Here is a 21,366-nt window from a genome sequence, read left to right on the forward strand (position 1 = left end):
ATAATATAAAATTTTTAAGTTAAACACAAAGCACTTTTTGAGTATGTAAATGGAATGTGTTTGTAGTAAAATGCCTAAATTTAATTATAATGATAAATTAGGTGATGTGAACACTAATTAATCTTAATTTCACCTTGTGTGGCTGAAAAAGTTGAACTTGTAGGTGTCATTGGAGTTGGTGCTAATTGCCGAGGTTCAAAACTAACTTCTTGATTATTGCTACAAGATGAATCTGCTAATGGTAAAGGTTTAGCCACACCTATTTTTACTACACCTTTCGGAGCTCCCTTTAAAGCTTGAACAGCTTGGTCTAATGATGCATTCTCTAGTATTATATCATTTACAAATAGTAATCTGAAATTGAATTAATTTCACAATAAATAAAGGGGAGAATGACTATAAACAGATGCATGAAGATAAATTATACTTAAAAAATAATCAGTATTATATGATTTCCAATTTGCTTAAACGAGATATACACATTCATTAAGATGAAAAGATGCACCTGTTTCCTCAGAGCAACGATAAATTTTACTGATTTTATGTATGTTGAAACAACCTATATTAGCAAATTCCAACCTGTCTCCTGGAATTAGTCGACCGTCTAACTGGGCTACACCTCCAGGCACTAGGCTACGAATTACAATAACAGTATCATTCGGATCAATAGGGTCTTGATAGTCCAGAATTGAAAAGCCAAGTCCACGTTCGCCTTTGATTAATTCAATTATTTGCGGTTCAGAACTCCACATTGCAAGACCTGTTAACGGTTCTAAAGACCTAGACTTCATTTTAGTAAAATCGCCGCCACCGGTGCTGCCTGTGGTTGCAAGACTGCCATCAGATTTTGCTAAAATTGTTTATTCATTAAGACTCCACACTTCAAGTCATTAAGCATTATTAAATTTTGTTGCCAATGTTGCATTAAAAGTGATCAAAATAATAATAAATAATAAGGATTTTAGTTTTCACCTTTTACTAATCTATCCGTAGTTGGCATGAGATTCTGCAGAGAACCACCCAATTTACCACGAGGTGGCGATGGTGACATATACACATCAGATGAACATATTGGACCTCGACCACAAACCATTCTTACTCCTATAGGCAGCTCTTTCAATATGGATACCACTTCTATATGATTCATGCCAAGTAGTCGATACCCATTAACCTCTACAAAACAGAAAAAAAAGCATTTTATCACCTATGACAAATTACATTGTTCATTGATCTATAAAAATAATTCTTTCAAATAATGTTAAAACTTAATTTAATTCAGAGAAATATTATAGTGTAGATCAAACCTAGCAGTTCATCACCAGATCTCAGTGCTCCATGTCTTCCTACAGGACCTTCTGGTAATATGGAACGTATATAATGATGAGGTCGAACTTCCTTACCATCTTCAACATCTACAGTGCCTTCAAGACTGATGCCAAGCCCTCCGCTTGCACCAAATTTCCTAAGCTGCGCAACCACTATTTCTGTTTCCTCGCCTACAAAACAGAAAATTTAACCAATTCACATTGTTTTATTTTTTTTCTATATAACAAATACTTCAGAAGTAAATATTTCTATGAATAAAACTAAGTTTCACAATTATCTGATTTTCATACCAACAATATTATTCCATTTAGCCTTGATTACTTCTTCCATGGCAGGTGTTAATTCACTTTCAAACTGATTGCTATTTCTTAACAGAACTAAGTCAATATTTTTATTTTCACATAAATTATCATCAACAGAAGTTTCTACAACAAATTCCGTATTTAATAAAGAATCGTTGAACTTAGCATTTCTATCCAGTGACATGGACATGTTTTGAGCTGGTGCTAGAGTTACTCCAACTTGGTTTTTTAAAGTCTTAGATTTTTCATTTCTATCATTAGGTAGTGTGAACGAATGCAAATCATTTTTGATCCTATCACTATTTAATAAATGTGCTGGATTTAAAATCATATCAGACTTTAGTGGCACTTCATGCGATGAATGTTCACTGTGCACAGAATGGTTTGAACTTTTTCTCAGAGCATGTGATGAAATCAAATTATCTTTACTATAGCATTTATCATTTTGTATGGATACTACAGACTCCTTTCGTTTACGGTCATCAGATATTAAAGTACCACAATCTTTAAGCTTTTCATTAATTATTGGTTTGCTGTTACTCACATCATTTTGAATTATTGCAAATCTTGATATGTTTGGGTTTCTTACTTCTTCAATATTTGAATTATTTCGAGATGAAACTGGCACATGAGGTGGCGTGATGGGCGTTGAAGGCTTAAGTTCATTAGCAGCAATAGCTTGTTGCAATTGCTCATATTTAGGCCCTCTTAAATACCTAGAACAAACATTAATATATATATATATATATATATATATATATATATAATACACATAAATATAATACTGGTTCTGAGGGTCACCACTTCAAAAAACCATAGAAAGTGCCAGCAAAATTTTCAATAGTGTTCTTTCCATATTGCCTTATACATATATTCATATGTAAGTCACAAAATTACCTTTCTAAACATAATCTAACAATAGTTCCACTACTTTTCAGAACATCTACTGCCTGATGATTTGAATATCCTTGCAGTGATTGGCCATCCACTTCAACAATTCTGTCATTTACTTGAATTCTGCCAGATAAATCAGCAGCGCTACCTGATGATACACTTTTAACAAATATTCCAGATAATTCTTCTTTTTCACAAACGTAACCTTTAAAAAAAAATGCGAAAATCGATATCTTGCATAAATATTTAAAATATCACTAAATGTTACCCGCAATTGTGATTCCGAGCCCATTAAGGTCTTTTTTCAATTCAACAGAAAATTTCTCCATTTCTGGTAAATCTAGGTTTATCCTACTAGCAGCTGTAATAAGCAATAATTATATATATATATATATATATATATATATATATATATATATATATATATATATGATCCTGAATTTCATGCTAACATATGTATTAAAGTCTAAGCGGGGTTTACTGTATATATAACATATACATATATATATATATATATATATATATATATATATATATATATATATCGATTAAAAAGAATATTGTTTATGAAAATTACCTAACGGTAATGTGTGACCATCTGCATTGTATATAAATGAATTTGGATGCGAATCAGCAATAGGTGATGGAGAATTAGAACTTGAATCATTTCTAAAAATTTCTGGATAGCCAGCTGCTATTAAGTGCGCATCTAATTCTATTGGATCTGCTAGTAATCTATTACAAAAAATTTAAACAGTAGCATTTTTTATATGTATTTACATATATACACTAATTAAATACTATATATGTATGTATAATATACAACTCACCTAGTGGGAACAACTGGAGCACTACTATGCCTCTCTACTGGATCTATTGGCCTTGCCACAACTAAACGCACATGCGTGCCACTTTGTCTTAGAACAGCTGCTACATGCTCTGATTGCATTCGATGAAGATTAACATTGCCAATTTGTAAAATGTGATCTCCACTTTGAAGTCGTCCATCACGGTCTGCTACACCTCCTGGTAATATTGTTTTTACAATAACACCAGAAGTACGAGCTCCTATTATCCCTGCAGTAAAATATGAATGAAATATTACATATAAACTGAAACAATTGTGCAATATGGTCAAAAATATTTACCAAAGCCAAGTCCTGTTCCATCATTTACAAGATCGATAGCTTCGACTTGAGCCCATTCAGTTCCTAAAATCATATCAGAAACTATTCCTGGTTTGGTTGGAGAAACGCCACTGACAATAGATGAGCAGCGATCATCTTCACTACCAGTTCTGGCAACCACCAACTCAACCAATCCTTTGGCCTTTTGCAAAATATTTATCGCCTGCAAGATTATATTCAATGGGCTTAATTGCAATTTAAGTGAAAAAATAAAATATGACTAAGATAAACTAAAAAAGTTTACAATTTCAGCAATACAACATTAACAATAGTCATAAAATTTTATGACTAATGCGAAACAAATGAAAATTTAACTCTTCGATTTAATACAGTTTGCACTTCACATAATTTTATTTTAACTATAATAAAATCTTATTAATTAAACAACTTATTATTACCACTTACTTGTTGATGGGAAATATTACAATCTATAGTTTGACCATCAATTGCCAATATTTGATCTCCTTCATGTAATGTTAATGTTTCCCCTGACTGACCCCCAACGATGCTATAACCTAAACTCTGAGGGCTACCTGGACTTAATTGTGCAGAGGGTACTCTTTGTTCATCAGTGTACTCATTATCATATAAATCAAGAGAAGGGGGCACCGTCAGAATTAGATCACCTTTATTCAAATTAAAAACAATAGTTTATATAACACGAAATCAGATATTATGAAACAAAAATGGACATTTATTGCAATCATGAATAAACATTAGCAATGAGTATGTTCACCTCTAAATGTTTAATTAAACTATTAAAAGTCACAGTTAATAATAACAAACTGATTTTATTATTAAGTTCTGGTCTGCTTATTATATATTTCAATTTTTATACATATATATATATATATATATATATATATATATATATATATAGAAAAAGTATTATTTTAAATAATGACTAACACTTGAAACAAGTTGCAATTCAATTTGATTTTGCATTGATAAAAAATCAGTAAGCATTTTCAACTTAAACAAATAAATTATATGTTTAACTAGTGCAAGAAAAATAAGTGACAAGTGCAAGGATAAAATATACTGAATCCGTGCAGAAAAGAGTTACAAGTTTCCGAGTATAAAAGAAACAATATATAGTAACAAGCATGAGTGTTAATTGGTTAATATGACAGTTATTTATGGCATTTTTGCTTGTGTGTTTTAAACTCAAGGATGAAGTTTTCACAATTATTAATCTTCACTCCATAAAAACACAAATAGCTTGTAAAAAAATAAAGTTGATACCTGAAGTAGTTATATCAAAATCTCCTGGTAATATTGATGGATGTTGTGTTATTTGGGAATTCAATTCACCTAGTGAATCTTGAGTAGTAACAATGCTTCGAAAAACTGGATCTTGCAATAGGCTTATTATCATATCCAAATCTTCATTAGTACTGAGCTGAAGTTTTGGATCATGGGAGTCATCTATTGCTGTCTTGATGCTCTCAAGTTGCTGAAGTGCACTAGATATGTCAGCGCTCAGATGCATCTAATAAAAGTTAATCGTCTAAGTAATACATGAATAGAAAAAAAAATAACTTAAAACTTCCAAATTAACAAATGACAGCTACACGTTAAATATCGTTGAGGTTACAAGCTTTCTTTTACAATAATATTTATTATGATTACCATTATTATTATGCGCTAGCCTTTAAAATAAAACTAATTTATCACAAGAAAACAAACATTAAAGCTAAAATTTTAGCAACGTCAAAATAAAAACAAACATAAGCTTCACTGCACACAGTTTTTGTAATGTTGCAAATGTCGACACAATCAAAAACTTAAAATTACATAATTTGACAGATAGTTTAAATAAAATATATTGGCAACACTGCGTAAGCAATACTTTTATCAGGGGAGTATAATAGAGTAATAATAATAACATATATCTTGCGATGAGACCACAACTTCAATAATGTAATCAAATATCCATATATTAACATAGTGTTAACAACTAAATGCGGTATAAAAGGAGAAGTTTGAGCACAACAGCTCATAGGACCGAAGATCTGATTACAAAATGAGAATTTAAATATATTACAAATATAGGCAATACAAACCTAGTCTCAAAACGTTTGTAAATTTATTTATAAATAAATAGTGTAGTATTATTATATTGTCTAGGGTATACTTATATATATATATATATATATATATATATATATATATATATATATATGTAAATAGTGGGGTGTATGGCATCGTGACTTAAGGCAAATTGCTGGAACTTCCCGTACCGTGATGAAATGTTCAGGGAATACTGAATGTTTTCAAATAGATTATTATAAATATTGTAACATTGTCTAATATTTATAAGAATTATATAAACTGAATTGCAAAGTTAAAATTATTTGTTTAAAGTATATTAGAACTTTAGTCAGAATTAAAAATAAAATCTGAATTATTTTCGATATACAAAAAAAACAAAAATTTTTTTTTCAAAATCAATTATTTTGTTAAAACAAGCTGAAAGTTCTTTGAATCAATTAAATTGGACGCTTAGTTCTCTCAAAAACTGCCATTTTTCCACATTTAGCTCTGTATTTTCGAAATGGCTATGCCTGCCATTGCCAAAAACTAATAATCCCTTCTCCCAAAGATTACTAATTGAATGTTTTTAGATCATTTAAATCAAATGCTCCGTTCACTCAAAAACTCGATTTCTATTTTCTGCATTCTTTGCTCCGTATCTCTGTAACGGCTGGAGCTGCCTTCGCCAAAAACTAATCAGCACATCTCCCTATCAATAGAAATCGAATGTTTTTTGAACCATTCAAATCGGTTGATCCGTGCGCCCGAAAACGTGAACGAAAAATTGTATCCATACATACATACACACACACATCCATTTTTTCTGAGGTATGCCAAAATGTTCAGAAACCTTCAAAACGTAAGAAATGTAAAAATTTTCAATTTCGATTACAATGACTTATCTTACGGGAAGTTAATACTATAAAAAATTACGAAATGACTGAACATTTTATCCTACACAACCTCACAAGTGACTTCGGGAAACCATTAATTCTTAATACAGAATCTAAACACAATAAAAATTAATTATATACAGTTTTCAAAATGAAATAAATGAAGATAACGAATTTTTTTAAAAAAAACGTCTGCAATGCTATTACAAGCTGTGCTTTACAACTTAGCAATATCGTACAGAAAACAATTAACGTATTTTTATCAATTTTATTTCTGTCGACAATATTCTTATTCTATAATAAATTGAGAAAATTTCATTTCGTCTGCATCTATGCTTTAAACCGAGTTTTGACAATGACGATATAGATCTATTATAGGCCAGACAGACCGCAGTGCCTGTCAATATATAATATCGTATAAATACTAGTCACCATAGTCACATCGTGGATGAGTTTAGCACATGGCTTCTATTGTAAGATTGCAATGTGTCGTTCAGGTTCAGTGTCGTGTTTAAGAAATTAATTAAATTACGTTTCGGTGCGTGCGGTTTTTCTCAATAATTATATTTTGCTGTGATTTGTATAATTTGTGAATACAATATATGTATTACCATATGTGAATTGAGAGAAATTGCCACATTCACTTATTTCGTCAACGCCATTTTGCTATTAATTGGAAAAGTTTGGAATAATATATTCCTTGTTCTTAGAGGTATTTTGCTTATATTAAATAACCAAAATGTCTAATGAGGAGACATCCGCTGATCGTAATGTTGAAATTTGGAAAATTAAGAAACTCATTAAAAGTCTTGAAATGGCACGAGGGTGAGTCATATAAGTCAAGTAAAATACCTATATATATATATTTAATTATCATGATTTATACGCAGTATTTCGTTTTTTTTTTAATTAGGCATAATCTAGAGTTATTCAAACACTCGTTACTCGTATTCGACATTCTATTCTGATTTCCAACTTTCAATGCATTGCAGGAATGGAACGAGTATGATATCATTTTGCTTATATTAAATAACCAAAATGTCTAATGAGGAGACATCCGCTGATCGTAATGTTGAAATTTGGAAAATTAAGAAACTCATTAAAAGTCTTGAAATGGCACGAGGGTGAGTCATATAAGTCAAGTAAAATACCTATATATATATATTTAATTATCATGATTTATACGCAGTATTTCGTTTTTTTTTTTAATTAGGCATAATCTAGAGTTATTCAAACTCGTTACTCGTATTCGACATTCTATTCTGATTTCCAACTTTCAATGCATTGCAGGAATGGAACGAGTATGATATCCCTAATAATTCCTCCTAAAGATCAAATATCGCGAGTTAGTAAAATGTTAGCTGATGAGTTTGGAACTGCCTCAAATATTAAATCAAGAGTGAATCGATTATCTGTTTTAGGTGCTATCACTTCTGTTCAGCAAAGGCTGAAATTGTATACTAAAGGTAAAACAATGTTGTAACATAAGATAATTAGTTTTAGACATTAATTCTGTTACATATACTTGTATCTGTACTGATTGATTTTGTGACTAAATTCTAGTTTAGAATGAGGAAACATATAAAATTATTGTATGTATTTGGACAACATAAGCAGGGTTAATTAATAATGTGCTATTTGCTATGCCAATTTTTTTTTTTCAAATTTAATTCCGACATTATCAATTTTTATCATCTTATTTGATAAACTAATTGGGAGGGCTTCAAATCTATTTGTATAGGCATATGAACACACAATATATATATATATATATATATATATATATATATATATATATATATATATAGCTGTTTTATCTGCTTAACCCAACTTATTGAGCTTTCCCAAACTTGTAGTTGCCTGTTGTAGTTGTTAGATTATTTATTGATTGATGTAATAATCAATACTTTCTCTTGTAGTTCCCCCAAATGGTTTGGTCATTTATTGTGGAACAATAGTTACTGAAGAAGGCAAAGAAAAGAAAGTGAATATAGATTTTGAGCCATTTAAACCCATTAATACTTCGTTATACTTATGTGATAACAAATTCCACACTGAAGCGCTAACAGCTCTCTTGGCAGATGACAACAAATTTGGGTTTATAGTTATGGATGGTAATGGTGCCCTTTTTGGAACATTGCAAGGAAATACTAGAGAAGTTTTGCATAAATTTACAGGTGAACTGCAAAATTGTCTTTTTAGTGCTGATATATTATTTGTTTTGTTTGTAATTGATTTTGAAATTTCAATTTCATTCCGTAATTTAAATATGCTGCAAAATTTGTAACTAGTTTTTTGTTGGCATTATGTTACAAAATTTGTTTGCTTAAGCATCTTTTCATCCTACTTTTGTATATAATCTAATGATAATTAAGTTTGCTCTATTTTGCCTTTAATAAATTGTTCTTGTTATATGGACCTATTTGTCTCAAACTCATGCCTGGCTTTCATTTAATTTCTTTGTTTTCTCTGAAACTATAGTTCTCAACACGCTTGTATATTAATATATGAATATTATGATATTGAAAAATATAACATCAAACATAACAGGAAAAGTTTCTAAAGAACCTTTATTTTTTTATCATATTTCATCATTTTTACATATTAACATATAATGTCATTAGTAGAAAAAAATTTACATACATATTTGGTAGATTATTTAGAATGAGCCTGATATATTGACCGACCGCTTATATTGACATAGTCATACTTTGAAGTTTGGTTTTTATATAAATTTTTTTTATTTAATTAATTTTCGTAATATAGTTCGATAGTTGCTCTTTTGATGCATATTATGTGTTGGGATATAGTTTATTTGGTTTAGACTGCATAAATAAATGACATAAAATTAATTTATTAATAATTGTTGTAACTTATATATATATACATATATATATATATATATATATATATATATATATATATTAAAAATTTTACAGTGGATCTTCCAAAAAAACATGGTAGAGGAGGTCAGTCTGCGTTGCGTTTTGCTCGTCTTCGTATGGAAAAGCGACATAACTATGTCAGAAAAGTTATCATCATATAAAAAAAAATATTATAAGATTTTGCATTTTGCAGAGATTACAAGCTAAGATTATCAAATTGGTTGATGTTTCCTATGGTGGAGAGAATGGATTTAATCAAGCTATTGAACTAGCAGCAGAATCTTTACAAAATGTAAAATTCATTCAGGAAAAAAAACTTATTGGAAGGTGATGAAACATGTGATAACAAATAATTTTTTATTTCTTTTGTATATGAAATGATCAAAATATATGGACTCACAATTTTAGATATATTTTATTTATGATCTTTTCAGGTACTTTGATGAAATATCTCAAGACACAGGGAAATATTGCTTTGGTGTAGAGGATACATTGAGGGCACTTGAACTTGGATCTGTAGAAACGTTAATTTGTTGGGAAAATTTAGATATCCAAAGGTCTGTTAATATAACCATAAAAAAATATTTTTTATTTCAATCCAAGTTTGTATCCTGCACTAATTTTGTCTTTATTTGGTGAATAATTTGGTTGATGAAAGTAATTTGGAGTAACACTTAGTTTACTGATAACTTCAGCTATAAGTATGTGAAAAATCATTTCAAGAAAATAAGTTCTTTTATACTTGTAATGTACATGTTAAATTTAAATAAGAACTTGCCTTCAGTTTGGTGAATTTATTTCACTAAGTGACGATACATATTTATATGTGATATTAACTACTTGATTTATAGATATGTCCTTAAAAATCACACAAGTGCAGTGGAGACGGTCTTAAGTTCTTTTATACTTGTAATGTACATGTTAAATTTAAATAAGAACTTGCCTTCAGTTTGGTGAATTTATTTCACTAAGTGACGATACATATTTATATGTGATATTAACTACTTGATTTATAGATATGTCCTTAAAAATCACACAAGTGCAGTGGAGACGGTCTTGCACTTAACGCCAGAACAAGAGAAAGATAAAAGCCATTTTACAGATAAAGATGTGGGTATTATTTTATTATATTTAGTTACATTATATACTCTTATATTACTATTTATAGCATAAAAAATATATTTTCAGAGTGGTGTAGAATTGGAATTAGTGGATTCTCAACCGTTACTTGAGTGGCTTGCCAATAATTACAAAAGTTTTGGTGCGACTTTAGAAATTATTACTGATAAATCACAGGAGGGTAGTCAATTTGTTCCGGGTTTTGGTGGAATTGGAGGTAAATTTTTATTAAGCTTGATGTAAATAACTTACATATAACTATATATTAATACTTGACCAATGGTAAAAATTGGTCTTTTGAACATTTCAAATGTGAATTGTTAGGATGATATTTGCTCTTGTTAGTAATAACACATACTGATAAGGCTTTTGTAATTTACTAATTAGTATACAAATTCTATGAGGAATCTTTCAGAAGTATAGCTAACTTTGATCATTAAGAAAGAAAGAATGGCAAATTGTGATGTTTTCTACCTAAAATATACAGAAAAATATATGGTTTAATGGTTGTCATATTGCTATTATTTATTAAGAGTAAATAGTAGCTTTCCCACATTTTAATATTAATATATAATAATAATACATAATTTTTAAAAACAAACATTTTATTAGGTCCCGTAATATAATTTTATTTTCTATGAAAATGATATAAAGTCAATATTTGATTTTTTGTAACATATTGCATTCACAGTAAAATTAATAGAAACTTTGACTTTATTTGAATGTTGTTCTTGTTTTTCTTAATAGTTGATAAAATTTATACCGATAGTTCATGGCGATGGTTGGGTTCTAGGGAAAAGATTTGCTCTTTGTTTTGTATTATTTTTAAAATAGCTAAAAAGAAATAGCTAGTAACTTTTTATCTATAAAAGTGTTAATGTCTTTCATACAGATAAATTTCACAAAGTTCGATGTGTGTGATTGTATCTCTTGTATTTGTTTGTATAAACAAAACCATACAATTCGGTTCTTATTCAACTTAAACATTAAATTAATCTTTGTGAGGAATATATATATATATATATATATATATATATATGGTTATATTACGAGTTTATATTTAGTTATAGTACAAATATCGAAGAATTTTTTTTCAGTTCAACTGATTTGCTTTAAATAATTGCATTGCATGGTTTTAATTATTGACATTTTTTAGAACTACAAATGTTCTTAATATTGAAGTTATTACATCAAATGTGTAAAATGAGCAAATCTTTGAATAGGAATTCTTCGCTACAAAGTTGATTTCCAATCACTACAGGCTGATGAACCACTTGATGATGTTGATTTGGATGATTACTAATTTTCTGCTGATCTAATATTATCAATGACCAAGTAATATGTCTATATAAATATATATGTATGTACATATATATTTATATAAGCATATTATATCCAAGGTATCTTGATGTTGTAGTGAATTATGCTTGAAGTTGCTAAATGTGCTTTTTAACAAGTTTTAATAAGTTTTTTAGTTTTTATTGCATCAATCTGGAAACAATGATGCATGAAGTTATTTCGTAAATTAGATTTTAGTTGTTAGATGCAATTTTTGTTATGCTTTTGTATTGAACTTTTCTAACAATCATGTTTGTTTAGTTAGATTATGGTGTGACTCACTTATGCCTGGTAGTGAGAATCATCCTAAAACTCATCTCACTGATATGAGTTTAAGGGTTTAAATTTATTGAAAACATCTAGTTTGAATATAAATGTGATATAACTGAACTGCAATATCAGGTTCAATTTTTAAAAAAAATTAAGCCTGCTCTTGAAGAAAAATAATTTTAATCCTTAATTATATAATTGTTAAATCATTCTTATTGCATAAAGAGTGGGCTGATATTTAAAATTTCGTCATATTGGAGATAAAAAATTTGTAGCTTAGGTTTTTGTTGTAGATCTTATTTTTGTTAGAATGTGTTCATTTTCATGGTTAAAATGTAATAGGACCAGTTATTGGCAATAGCATATGCCATAATAGTTGTTTTTCTATGTATACTTTTACGAACTTTAGTTTTATGTGGGTTTGATGATGAAAACATATTTCGAAAATTAGAAATTGTGTGGCATAGGCCAAACTTGAAAACGAATGAGTGAAGGTTACTTGATAGATTAATTAACAGACGTTAATTGATTTTACCTTTGATGTGAATAAAGCTATAGCTTACTTTTTAATATATATTCCATATCTATATTGAAATCTATATATATTATTAATCTCATCCTTTTTACCAGATTCTCTGCTTATAATGATGTACAGATGTTTATATGTGTGGACTTTTATTCGGGTCTCAGCTAGATTGCATAGATGCGATTAAACTTTGACTGCAAATTTAACATAAGATTGCATTGACATTGTTCTATCTAACAAAGATTCAGTGCAATACATTTCAGAAATAGCTAAACGTTGTTTATAAATTGTTATTATCATTGCATATATTTCAAAATTTATCAAACTTATCTTTATTCACAATCAAAAACCTGGTTCAATAATTATTTATTTTGAAATTTGAATACATCAAAGCCATGCTAATAATTCTGAACATCGGGTGCAATACTGTCCAGTCATTAGGTATCAATGAAATATAGTATAGGAAATACTTCTACATACGTCAAACTTCCATATTTTGCTTGGGTATGTCAAGCTCAATAACAATACCAACTTGTATCTCCGGTTTCCTCTTGAATCTTGTCCCCACAGAAACTGCCATTGGGCACTGCTTTATTAAGGTAGAAAATAGCTACTGCTTTAGAGTTGGTTTGTTGTTTCTATTAAACTTGACTTGAAATTGAAGAATACTGTGAGATGTTTCATTACCATTTTGCATAGCCGTACCCAAAAGAGACAATTTCAATTGGAAACATAGTATGAATCTATATTTTGTGTATTATATTTCATGCAGTAGCTCTAGTATCTCATTTTACCTAGTAACCCTGCTATTTTTAGTGATTATAGGGTATTATGCTTAACAATTGCACCACGACACCCTGCACACACACACACACACACATGTATGTATATATATGTGTGTATATATATATATATGTGTGTGTATATATATATATAATAATATACAATGTGTGTGTGTGTGTGTGTGTGTTTGTGTACATGTTTAGTTTTTGTAGAATATGCATATTCAACTGTTCTACCGAATACTTACCTACAAAATATTAAATATGATTTTTATTTACTACTTGTCCAATTTATTTCAGGTTGTTTGCGCTATAAAGTAGATTTCCAGAGCATGCAACTTGATGATTTGGATATGAATGATGCCTATGACTTGGATGATTACTGATTCTATATGGAGATATTGCAAGATTCCTTTTTTATACAAATATCTTTAAATTAGAGACATTGCTATGATTAGATTAAATTAAGTTGACGGAGTTATATCGCAATTCTTTTTAAAGTTGACATAGACAATTGCTTTTGCAATTGCAACTATGTATAGTGAAGTTCGTGGTTGCAATTTGTTTTAGAATTATGAATGTCAGTATTGTATGAAGTTGTTCTGTAAATTTCTTATTTATGATTCAGTGATTCAACATACTGAGTAAAATATAATTTGAAATCACTCCACCTTCAGAAATGATTTCATTAAAGTAACAGAATATATTGCTGTAATAAATTTATGTAAATAATGTCTATCATTGTTAATATTATATAGTAAATGGTAACTTCGGAACATAAGTTCTTTTTTTATTATGTACATATATCCATAATTATATGAAATACTCTTGTGAAACTGTTGGCTTTTCAATGCTTTGCTATTGGTAGATATCACACACACATTATTTATATATATATATATATATATATATATATATATATATATTATATTTATATAATCCATTCATTTATAATTATTTATATTTTAATTCATTTATTTATAATTTGTTCTTGACAGATAAAGTTAAAACGTACATAGTTCCGGGACATTAACAATAAATAATTAAAAAAAAACTGTTTTTATTACCTTCTTTATTTCTTGTTTGAAGCTCAACTCCACACACACACAGATATATATGTATATTATATATATATATATATATATATATATATATATATATATTGAAGAGTTATTTTGAATCGGGCAGTAACACCAAGTAAAAAAAAAACTAAAGCAGTAAAAAAGCTTTGCTTAACTTCTTCGTCTTCGTCGAGACCGTCATTCAGTGGAACAACTACAAGATTTGGAACTAATGTAGAAGGAAAACGATATAAAATTATAGAACTTATAGATAAATACAGAGAATTATTTACACAAAAACACAGTAATAAACCAAGCCATTAATAATTGGAACATTTAGAACTATATAATTTGTTGACAATTTTTTTGTTACATTCTAGTATGTAGAGTTATTGGCGCCTAAATACTGAATGAATTGTGTTACAAAAATCTTTTGCATCTAACAAAGATAAAAATATCACAAACCAATTAAAGGTAAATTAAAGTGTATTTTTTTACCCGCTGACCACACTCTATCCTATATTTAAATTATTTTTTATATCAATATTTACTTTTTAAGTAAACAGTATCTGTATATAAGTGTCTAGTCTTAAAAATGTCTTAAAAAAATTTAAAGAGTGTTGATCAACCAAAGGTGATCAACTCGCAATGAAAATTAAAAATAAAGCTCTTAATAAAAAATAAAACTTTTTCATTAACTTTGAAAAATTTGAATCCAAATTAAGTGAAGGACGTTCACAAAAACACGATCTCAATTGACTAGTTACAGATCAGGTTAAAAATGATTAATCAAATTAGAAAGTGTGGTAGGAAAGTAAAAATTGAGAGCTTTTTATTTTTTTTTTAAATCTTATTATTTTATTTTCAATAGCAATCAGAATACAGGACAATTCTATGAGCTTATGTCATTCATGTGTGTCAGAAGAAGCTAAGTGGCTATAGAGTTTGTTTGATGTTCTAGTTTATTAAAATTGGGGGCGGGGGGTGTTGATTTGTATAACTCTGTTTATAAATTTAATAAGAAGATCGTCGTGTAAGGTCTTATTGCTTACGAACCATGGAGCATCAGTATAATCTGTCTTAATATTTTCGATTGGGCAAGTTGCATTAGCACTATGTTGGATTTGCTCCACAGCCCCAATATTGTATGCCATAAGTCCATATTGGTTTTATTACTACCTTGTCAATTTAGAAGTTTATTTATGGATAGAATTGACTAGAATTGGCGTCCCAGAAGCCAGTATAGTTCAGCGGTTCGAATTTTGCGCGTATGTGGTCCTTCCACGTCAATCTGCGATCTATATTGCTTGGCCACTCCTGGGCATGTTGGCTTGTTCAGTGTAAACGTTATGGTTAGACTTGCTCTCATTTATTTTTATTCTCCATATATTTTTCAAGCAAGCTTTAAAAAAAATAAGAAGATCCAATACATTAAAAATAAGTGTTTGAGTTGGACAACTCTTGATAAAATTATTTTTTTCAGTGTAAAATTAAGCTTTTTCATAAGCTCAAAAAATCTTAATCAAATTTCAGTTGAAAACGTTCACTTACAGAGAAATGAAGATGAAAAATTATATAATTACTATAATAATTCTTACGAAATAGGGGTTTGTGGTAAGCAGGCAAAAATTTAAAGTTATATGTTTTTCAAGTACGCATTATAACAAAATAAAAATTGGCCCAAAAATAAAAAAAGTACTCCGGCATGGCCAACCCTTACCACTTGGTTTCCCAAATCATAATGAGTGATCCTAAATGCAGTACTGCTTTAAATAAAATGATGACTCTTAGATTCCACCCTTACTATACTGTGAAATTCAAATCAGCCACGTAAAACGATCACCACGTATTTCGAAATATGTTCAATCAAATGGTATATTAAAAATTATACACTACAATTTATAGAACAAATTCATTTCCAATAGCTTAATTTATAAATTACACTTAAATAACACTTAACTTCGGAAGCTTATAGTTGGGAGGTTCTATGCATTCATTTTAAAGTGCGGTGCTCTGGCACCAAGCGATTACCATTTATTTCTGTCCATGGCAAATAGTTTTGCTGATGACAAACTTGCTTCAAGAGAAGCTTGTAAAAATCGACTTTCTCACATATGGACGAGAGTTTCTATGAGAGAGGCACAATCATATCACCTTCAAAATAGCAATTATGAAGTGCAAAAAATGGGAGGTAAGAACTAGGGAGGGCGATAGTAAGACAAAAAATCTCTCTCCCAACCAATTTTATGACATTATTGACAAAGAAAAGGATATATGATGCACCATAAAATAAAAAAAAAAGTAAAGATATCTTATAAATGTATATGACTGATGTACGTGTATACATGAACAACAAATAAATAATAAAAAAAAAGATTTTTGAAAAATTTTAGATTTTTTTTATATTGAAGTAAAAAATAGATGCATGATGCACGTGATATCTTACTACACCTCACCCTTCCCCCAAGTTATATTTTTTGTCAAATTTATTCGTAGAAATCCATAAAACAGTTTGTATTTGGCATTAAACATAAATGAACGTTGCAATTAGAGCATTTACATCCGGGCTCTTTACAACGTCCTCCCTTATCCGAAAAAAAATTGCCGATGTGCCGTTTCATCTTTTTTCATGCTTTTGCAGATAACGTTGTATTTGACTAATTTAACTTCCCGAAAAGTAGGTCATGTTTTCCCAAAAAATCCGATTTACTATATATTTCATGTTTTCTCGGCGTTTAAGTCATTCTGAATCGAATGAGAGTCTCATTGAGACTAAATCTGGGAAAAGTTTGTATGTTTGTGAGTCAATGTTTGTCTTTCGTCGAAGTTTTATCACACAATCTTGAATTGATTTTAAGAATTACAGAAAGATATTGGTTAGGAATCACGTTAAATAGTTTTTAGTAAAGATCGGCCGGGCTGTTTCTTTGTAATTAAATGTTTAATTTTTGACAATTCTGATGAAACTTTGTATAACAATAAGTTTCGTAGTCTGAAATAACATACTAAAATATTATAGGCCTACGATAAACGGTTGAATTATAAAAAACATCAAACTTTTGAATTTCGCCACGCGTTTATTCAAGCGATTCTAAGCAGATTCAATGCCGAAGCGCAGAAGCATATATGTACATTTCTGTGGTGTTTCGTAAGTAGCTTGTACTTACAGTTTACGCCCGCACTCAAATAATATCCGAAATGGATGAAATGAAATGTAATATTAAATTAATTTAATTTATATTATTACAGATATTATACGTATGTTTCCAAAATATCACTTGAAAATCGTTTTTAATGAAAGCAAAATCTTTATTCTCAAAATAAACGTTTGAACATTTCATCTAAACACATAGTTAATTCTAATTCTAGCTGATAAACTCGATTATTTACACGTATCGGGAAGATCATGCAACTTGCCTAAAGCAAAATGCTTCTTACTTACTTATTAACTTCCCGTAGTGTTATAGTAAATATCCAAAAATCGAAAATATTTTTTAACTTCCCGTAGGGTAAGTTATTAGTAATCGCAAAAAAATCGAAAATGAAAATTTTTATATATCTTTACGTTTCAGAGGTTTCTGAATATTTTGGCATACCTTAGAAAAAATGGATGTATGTGTGTGTGTGTGTGCGTGTATGTATGTGTGTGCGGATACAAATTTTCGTCGACGATTTCGGGAACACGGATGAAGCGATTTGAATAATTCAAAAAATATTCGATTCGTATTGATAAGGAGACGTGCTGATTAGTTTTTGGCGGAGGCAGGTCTAGCCGTTCCGAAGATATGGGGCAAAAAGTGCCAAAATCGGTACCTCAGTTTTTAAGAGAACGGAGCGTCCGATTTTTATAATTCAAAAAGGTAGGTCTAGCGGTTTCGGAGATATAACGAAAAAAGTAAAAAAATGCCATTTGGCGGTCAAAAATGATCATTAGATATATGCACATCAAATTATCAGATATTTTATAGAGATTTTAACAATAAGTATATTTTTTTTACATTCAGAGATTTTAGACAGCGACGCGGCGCTTATGCGCTTTATATTTTGTTTCTATGCAGTTAAAGCAGTACGATTGCTTTGAAAAAAAGTTCAGATCTTCCAAAATATGTCAAAATCAAGAAAACATTTTTTTAAAAAAAAAATATATTTTTTTTTTCAAAAAAAGTAATTTTTTGACCAATTTATAGTTTCTTAAAAATCTTATTTTTTCGAAGTAATCTTTTTTAAAAATGTTAATCGTTAATAAATTTTTGGTACGGAAAGTTCCAGCAATTTGCATTAAGGCACGATGCCTTAATTGCTTTAAGACAGAATTCCACTTACAGCTAGTTTTGCATATCTTTAAGTTTCAGAGATTTTGAATATATTGACATACCTTAAAAAATGGATGCGTGTGGATACCATTTTTCATCCACGACTTTGTTTTCGTGAGTTCGGGCGCATGGGAAACGTTTTTGGCAAAGACAGACCCGTCTTTTTTAGCTTTCTTTTTTTTTAAATATAGAAATAATTTGGATTTAAATTTTAATTCTAGCAAAAATTCTAGCTGACTTTACTTGGAATAAATATTTTTAACTTTGCTATTCAGTTTATATGATTAATAAAAATAAGGGATAATGTCTTTAATTTTAACTCCGCTCGATTAAGTTTTGTTTATTTACTTTTTATGTAAAGATATATAAACGTCGTCGTACAATTTATTAGCTTTTTTATATTTTGTCCATAACATACGAATAATGAAAGCTACAGTATACTTATAATAATCTATTTGAAAACATTTAAAATTCTTCAAATATTTCGATACGGTAGAGAAAGTTCTAGCAATTTGCCATGCACCCCAGTTTTTAGAACATATATTTGCAATTGTTTACATACCTCATTTGAAGTTCCTCCTCGAAGCCCTGAAGACGTCCTCTTAAGGGCTTCTAGGTGTTTCTGAGATAGACAAGTAGCAATGTTAGTTTTAAATGTCAATAAACCATTTTTTAAATTAAATATTTATATTTAGTTAATTATAATTTATTTATTTGATATTTAAAAATACTTATAAATTGGCTAAACAAAATATATTTACGTTTTACGTATACGTATAATAAAAATACTTTACGAAAGCTACAGAATTTAGACAATTATTATTGTATAGTGGTCCAGTAGTTTTGAAATCTCATGTCATATTTCAAATGACTTTTATAAAATTTTTCTTACTTTACATATTGCTATTGAAATTTTATGTAGCAACACGTTATTAAATGATCTTTTAGAATCTAAAATTTAGATTATGCTCAGCAGCTACTTCATCATTTTGTTGAAAGATTTAAGGTTTTATATGGAGATCATTATGTAAGTCATAATATACATAACATTTTACACTTAGCTAATGACACCAGAAGTTTTGGTACACTTGATTCATTTAGTGCCTTTAAATTTGAGAATTACATGCAGGTCTTGAAAAAATACATACGGAAGTCAGAGAAACCATTGCAGCAAAGTTATAAAAGATACTTTGAGGTGAAAGAACTTTTTATGGGAAAACATGTAAGGCCTGTAGCCATGCCTAGAGCTTGTGAGATGTCTATGCATTTCGAAGGACCTTTGATAGAATATTGTGGTAAACCTCAGTATAAGGTTGTATATTGTTCAGATTTTGCACTCAATATTAATAAAAAGGCTGATTCATTACGGCACCAAGTTTTAATGAATAGGCTTAATAAGCAGTGATGCCAGTGTGATATGAAGGATGATTTGCCTCATTATACACTGGCAGTTTATAATAAATTTCCTGTTCGGACAGAGGCAGAACTGCTAGATGTGGAGCAGCTATTGACAGATGTGAGAATAGCAGAGATATTGGTAAATATGATGTTACCCAATGGATAAAAGTGGACAAATCAATTACATATACTGCTAAATATACATATACTGTCATGCCCATGACAGATTTATTTGCAATTTTCCGTAAGTTGAAATATATTTCACATATTTCGAAAATGTCAACTAACATTTTTTATTAGATAAAATAAACCTGTAAAACTATAATAATTCAAAATTTGTTATTTTCAGTACTTTAGAAGGTGGTGAACCCAACGCGAATAATTAGTTTAAATTATATAAATAGTTATAATACTATATATAGAAAATAAGATAATAGGTTTTAGGATAATAATCACCAAAAATTTAGTTAAGTTAGTTTAGTTTAGTTATTTTCTAGTAATGTAAATGAAATTATTTTTAATAAATATATTACTTATGGAGTTGCAGTTTTAGCTCATTCGATATTTTTAACTATATGGATTATTTATATTTAATACAAATACGCACGGAAAGTATGCAACAATTGTTGCACTATATACCGTCATTATGACCCATCGCGATACCATTCCAGCCCCATAGCATACCCGTATTAAACCCGTCGGGTTGACCATGGGTCAAACCAGGGCTCTGACATATGTGTCGCCATGGGTTCACCTATGTTCATATATGGTACCAGTGGGTTGACCATAGGTTAACCCTACAGCCCATTGTGACGACCATAGGTTGACCCTATGTCAACCATGTGCTGTGTGGGTTGTTAATTTGTTAAATAATAATAATAATAATGTAAATAATGCAATGTAAAATATAAGCATATAAATTTTGTTAAACAAAATACCTAAATTGTATAAATATTATTAATTCGATAAAGAAATAATACTAATAATTCAAAAATATTTATTAATAAAACAACATACTTATATTTTAAAGATAAT

General features: G+C 29.2%; 2 protein-coding genes across 2 annotated transcripts; one reads left to right on the top strand and one right to left on the bottom strand.

Annotated features, from left to right (window-relative positions):
• Positions 1-64: 64 nt before the first annotated feature.
• Positions 65-5,450, bottom strand: LOC113376440 (patj homolog). The gene is made up of 13 exons (XM_026616351.1): positions 5,342-5,450; positions 4,955-5,201; positions 4,115-4,335; positions 3,671-3,872; positions 3,353-3,599; positions 3,100-3,257; positions 2,791-2,883; positions 2,526-2,727; positions 1,617-2,344; positions 1,305-1,496; positions 973-1,173; positions 580-850; positions 65-354 (listed from the first exon to the last, which is right to left on the bottom strand). The coding sequence occupies exons 1-13, from the start codon at positions 5,342-5,344 to the stop codon at positions 114-116; spliced, it is 3,006 nt and encodes a 1,001-aa protein (XP_026472136.1). The 5' UTR covers positions 5,345-5,450; the 3' UTR covers positions 65-113.
• Positions 5,451-7,027: 1,577 nt separating this feature from the next.
• Positions 7,028-14,248, top strand: LOC113376592 (eukaryotic peptide chain release factor subunit 1). Its single transcript, XM_026616563.1, is given in 11 exon segments — positions 7,028-7,369; positions 7,669-7,763; positions 7,930-8,105; positions 8,559-8,816; positions 9,579-9,680; positions 9,683-9,851; positions 9,959-10,081; positions 10,376-10,412; positions 10,575-10,634; positions 10,713-10,860; positions 13,860-14,248. Coding segments are annotated over 10 exon segments (1,245 nt in total). The 5' UTR covers positions 7,028-7,369; positions 7,669-7,677; the 3' UTR covers positions 13,946-14,248.
• Positions 14,249-21,366: the final 7,118 nt, after the last annotated feature.

The sequence above is a fragment of the Ctenocephalides felis genome, unplaced genomic scaffold (genome assembly GCF_003426905.1).
Source record: "Ctenocephalides felis isolate EL2017-DRISC unplaced genomic scaffold, ASM342690v1 CF-g0.4_SCAFFOLD_01886, whole genome shotgun sequence".
NCBI lineage: Eukaryota > Metazoa > Arthropoda > Insecta > Siphonaptera > Pulicidae > Ctenocephalides > Ctenocephalides felis.

Bases quoted from the DNA above. Each gene is read 5' to 3' on its own strand.
- LOC113376440 (XM_026616351.1), bottom strand. The intron at 3,258-3,352 runs GTGAGTTGTATA...TTTTTGTAATAG, and splicing joins GCTCCAGTTGTTCCCACTAG to ATTACTAGCAGATCCAATAG. The intron at 851-972 runs GTGAAAACTAAA...AAACAATTTTAG, and splicing joins TACGGATAGATTAGTAAAAG to CAAAATCTGATGGCAGTCTT.